This window comes from Saccostrea cucullata, unplaced genomic scaffold, assembly GCF_032062105.1.
Source record: "Saccostrea cucullata isolate Sc308-1 unplaced genomic scaffold, CSIRO_AGI_Scuc_v1 ctg106, whole genome shotgun sequence".
Classification (NCBI taxonomy): domain Eukaryota; kingdom Metazoa; phylum Mollusca; class Bivalvia; order Ostreida; family Ostreidae; genus Saccostrea; species Saccostrea cuccullata.
This window is the reverse complement of record NW_026927985.1, coordinates 330,872-335,924: the sequence shown is the minus strand read 5'-3', so window position 1 is coordinate 335,924 and position 5,053 is coordinate 330,872. Positions and strand designations below refer to the sequence as shown.

General features: G+C 33.0%; 1 protein-coding gene across 2 annotated transcripts; it reads left to right on the top strand.

Moving 5' to 3' along the window:
• The first annotated feature begins 58 nt into the window (after positions 1–58).
• Positions 59–4,741, top strand: LOC134276090 (uncharacterized). Of its 2 annotated transcripts, XR_009993976.1 has the most exons (3): positions 59–215; positions 351–2,540; positions 4,632–4,741. XR_009993976.1 is itself a non-coding variant. In XM_062758373.1 (2 exons), exons 1-2 carry the CDS (start codon positions 187–189, stop codon positions 949–951), a joined length of 630 nt encoding a protein of 209 aa, XP_062614357.1. In that variant the 5' UTR covers positions 59–186; the 3' UTR covers positions 952–2,775. The 2 variants fall into 2 exon arrangements, 1 of the variants encoding a protein (XP_062614357.1); XM_062758373.1 differs by lacking the exon at positions 4,632–4,741 and having other exon boundaries at positions 351–2,775.
• Positions 4,742–5,053: the final 312 nt, after the last annotated feature.

The window sequence follows — 5,053 nt, the reverse complement described above, 5'->3', positions numbered from 1 at the left end:
ATACACAACACATCTAGTTTAGTTTTAGTTCAGTTTTTGTTTTATGTTTTGTAGATTCTTGCCAGAGTTGAAGCAGATCCTGACATTTTACCCAGAACAATAACATTTGAATTGGATGTCACAAAATTCTTCCAAAAATTTTGCTCAGAAAAAGATTTTCCTTTATCATTCTTTAAAATTGCCACAATGTGCTGTCAAATAATTCCTGAAAACAGGTAAATAATTTATAGAAACTCTCTAATATGAAATTCTGAAGTCTTTCAACAATTCCAGTGTTATTTTTTTCTCTAAATTTTGTTGTGTACTGGAAGTTTTTACATTGAATGAATTTAACATGAATATACTTACAGACCTAGCTTTGATAGAGTAAGCATCTGGACAGAGAGTCTTCTGGTTCATTTGGAGCATGGTGGGCCATTACCCCCAGAATTACAGGGAGACCCTATAGAATTTTATTATGCCGTCAGAGAAGGAAGAGCTCCCAAGAACTCTGCACAGTTCGAAAACAAATCTAGATTATCATTGGATACTATCACTGAACAAAACAAAGACACATCTCATGAACTCTCACAGACTAAAAAATTTGTGATTGAAAATATCGTAGAAAAAACCAAACACGAATTTGGAAGAGACAGAAGTTATAGTGAAAATTCTGTGTCTAAATCCTCCGACTTGTTGTCTGTGACTTCTTCAAACGCTGAAGAGTCCTTGAGTGACATTGATGCCTCTGCTGATGTCTCCTCCATTTTGGACAGACTTAATTTCCAGGAATGTACAAGTGATGTGGAAATTTCCAGTACATTTGGGGATACCAAACTCTCTCTGCCAAACCACTGGACTTTACCCAGTAACACTGATATTGACAGTGAGTGGGATCAAGTCTTGCAGTGCAATACTACAAATGGTGAAGAACCTAATACCACATGTTGTGATGCAAATGTTTCCTCTTAATCTTTGTGCAACAAAGAGCTTGATAAAGGTGATATTGCATTTTTAGGAAACACCTTTACACCGATATAAAGTTTCTCAAAGATGGAAAATGTTTTTAGCTCTACTGGTTAGAGAAAAGTGTATATGTGAGAGCAAGGTGTCTGTTGTCTGTTAACATTTTCAAAATGCTACTCCTCCTACAGATTTAGTTTGATTTCAATATAACTTGGCACACAAGTAGTCTTTACAAAGATACATTATACTTTTTATCAGTTTTTGATTTCCTTGAATGGATTTGCTAGCTAAAAATAGAAATTTCTGTAAATTTCTTTTAAAAGGTTATTCCTCTTACAGTTTTAATCTGATCTTAATTTCTACAAAAAAGGACTAAATCAAGGATCATTATTCTATTTATTGCTGTTGCAAAGTTTCAAGTCCAACTGCTACACTTTTTCCTCATTTGTTATAAATAAAAACCAGTAGAGCTACAGTCTTGACAGAGACTTCTGGTTGTCTTACGTGAAAATGAACCATACATTCAGAGATTTATTTATATTTACCATACATAGAAATTAACCAAAATCATTTTAATTTTTCGTATCTTGCCAAATTGTAAAGTCATTCCATTTGTTTTGCATTTTGTACAGTTTGAAAAATAAAAATGTGATACTACATAGCATACCAGTACTTTTATGTATCATGTTAACTGGTATGTTTATGCTATACACGTAGCATCCCAGTTAAGATTTTAAAGGCAAGCCAATCCATAAGTAATATATACATGTATACTCTTCCTGGACCAACTTGCATGGATGTTGATCATAGGATGCACAATACAGACTTGCTTTTGATGCTTTAGCTTCAATTATATCTTTATGTTTTAAATTTTTAAAACCTTTGCTTTTAGATATTGTCTTTTGGGAGCTTTGTAATCTTTGATTTGCAGATTTACATTGACCTTTAAACGAGGACTTTGAGTTGTTTAAATTGCAACTTCTATTTTTATTTTTAAACAAAATCTAATTTATGCAGTGTGAGATGTTTTTCGTTATATGTTAGTTATACTTGAATGGTAGACAGGATTATTTAATGATAAGGGGCTATTTATTTCTTTTAATCGACATTTTTCTGTAATAAAAAGTAGTATCAATTATCCCTTTTTTTTTTTATTTTAAACAGTTTAACTATAACCAAGTACTTCAAAATATATATGCTTTAACTTGTATTTTGTATTTATTAGATGAAAATTTCAGAATGTATTAAATTAAATGTGAATTTAATTAATTTGGAGATTATAAGGATCTGGGACAAAAATAATAGTAAATTTGTGAGTCTTTAACCATTAGCTCTTCTAAACCACTTTTTTCATGTTAACTGAAGAAAATGGAATTTGAACAACCCTGACCTAAAGCACTTCAGAACATTCCAGTTATATCATAGCTTCAATCAATGGTCTTGATGTTAAGTGCTTCAAGTGTATGCAATTTGTATTATGTTATTTATGTGTTAATTTTACCAACAAAGTTATGTTTAGAGAGGTTTAAAAATGCGAAACAAAAGTTTATCAGGATGCTATATTAATATTTAGGAAATATTCATGTCATGTGGAGGTATATTTTATATGCATTTTTTTTTTGCCTGCTTTTCAGTTCATAACCAATTTAAGTGATATATATATATTGTTTGGTGCTATGTTTATTTTTCTTACTGTTTTATGCAGTTTCATTTTATATGCATTTTGAGAATGTCCATTTGATTTAAAGGTATATGAATATTGTTTTATAAATTGCAGATATTTTTGTAAAAACACGGACAGATAAGAAATAAAAAAGAATTATACAGTTACTATGCATCAACTTGTCTGTTAAAATACCTCTGAGGAGTCATTCAGGTGACCTGTGAGTTCTTGCACTGGCAGGCCTTGACCTTTTGCCATAAGTTTGACATGTTTTGATCATACCTTTATATGGGGATTAAATAATTTGAACAACATTTAGGTTATATCATATATATACAGGATGTAGTTGAGGGTAGTATTGAAAATTTTCACCCCCCCTCAAAAAAAAACCATCGTCATCCAAGGCGCAGCAAATACAATTTAACACTAGACCATGTGTGCATAAATTCTGCATACTGTAAATTCCTTATTTTTCGTGAGTGTTTTTTTCCACGAACTGGCTCTTTAACGTCAAAACGCGAGAATTATAATTCACGAATGGACGGTTGATCAACAGAATTTACATAGATTTCGGCACCATAAAAATAAAAACGAGTAATATTTTTTTCGTGAGCGATGCTTGTCGCGAAAATACGTTTTAATTTCCTCGCGTATAATTAGGAATCTACAGTAGTCTCTTCATCTCATCATTAAGCGGGCAGTAGTGTTAATTTTAAGGTCACCTGAGTCACTCAAGTGACCTATTGCTAACTGTTTTCATCTGTCGCCGTACGACGATCGTTGTCAATCAGTTGTAAAATTTTTAACATTTTCAGTTTCTTATCTGGAACCTCTGAGCCAATTTCAACCAATTTTGGCATAAATTACCTCTATGAGTGTAGAGAAACAAAAATTATGAATTTCATGGCCCCTGTCCCTCTTGGGTCTGAGGAGTGGGGCCAAAACCACTAAAATTAATGCAATCTTTGAAAATCTTCTTTACTCCTGGACATCAAGCAGTCAAACTGTTGGCATGATTGTAATAAGCATTGAGTCTTCTAGCTACCAAAAGGGTCAGGGGTTCTGGTGTTAGGGCGGGGCTTATTTGAATATATAGTGAACATGCATTAATTCATTAAAAATCTACTTCTCTGCTCCTCGGTATTAAACATAATAACTACAAACATAGTTATGATGAAGGGTGCCTCTTCTAAAATTGTGAATTTCATGGCCCCAGAGTCAGAGGTTCTTGTGTTAGGGTATGGCCCTTTGATTATACAGTAAAAATAATTGATTCTTTGAAAATCTTCTTCTCCGCTCCTGAGTGGTAAACTTACTACATACATAGTTATTATGAGGTGCTTCTTAAATTATGAATTTCATGGACCCAGGGTCAGGGGTTCTGGTGTTACTTAGGGTGGGGCTGTATTGATTATAAAGTGAAAATGCAATAATTCTTTGAAAATCTTCTCCCCTCCTGAGTGTTAAACAAACTTACTATATACATAGTTATTATGAGGAAGGGTGCTTCTTCTTTTAAATTGTGAATTTCATGGCCCCTGGGTCAGGGGTTCTGGTGTTACTTAGGGTGGGGCTATGTTGATTAAATAGTGAAAATGCAATAATTCTTTGAAAATCTTCTCTGTTCCTGGGTATTAAACAAACTAACTACATAGTACATACATAGTTATGCTGAGCATGGATCATTCTTCCAGAATTGTGAATTTCAAGGCCCCTGGATCAGGGGTATCATAGAGGATGGGGAAGGAGGGGAATTTTTAATACTGAAAATGAATTAATTCTTTGAAATCTGCTCCATTACTAGTATATTACTCAAGCATTTATGATGAGCAATGGTACCTTTTCCAAAATTGTGAAATGTGTGGGCCTAAGGTCTGGTCAGGGGTTTTTGTGGGGTGGGGGCACTACTGATTATTATTTGTTGCATGATGCTCAAGTGACCTATAAGGCCCATGGGCCTCTTGTTAACAAATATTTCTTGATGAATCAGATTCAACTGGAAGTATAATATTTATAGTTACAGTATGGTCACAGGGTGTGACATATAGCTCTCAGACAAGGACAATTAATGTTGGTTCAAATACAGGAAAACATGATCCAGTTCAAGTAAAGTAATGAATAGACAAAATGTATAAAGTACAGAAAAGAAAAAATTATTTTGTAGCACAAAAACATGAAAAATTACTGAAGAAATCAAATCAATTTCTTGGAGAAACACTTAAAAGCACTTACTTTTAGTAATTTGAATGTGGCATGTATTTAGGGAAGGACTGCTGTATGCAGGGTAAAGTTTTGTTCAATTCAAAGACAAAACACAGTCATATCTTAAAGGTGGGGAAGAGCTCGGGTATGTGTATTTCATGAAAAAAAAAATTAACAAAATAAATTTATAATTCTCCAAAAAAGTTAATATATACAGATATTACACTGACAAACTTAATTCAT

Excerpts from the sequence above, each read along its gene's own strand:
- LOC134276090 (XM_062758373.1), top strand. The coding sequence starts at position 187 with ATGTGCTGTCAAATAATTCCTGAAAACAG. Across the intron at positions 216-350 it reads CAAATAATTCCTGAAAACAG|ACCTAGCTTTGATAGAGTAA; the intron begins GTAAATAATTTA and ends ATATACTTACAG.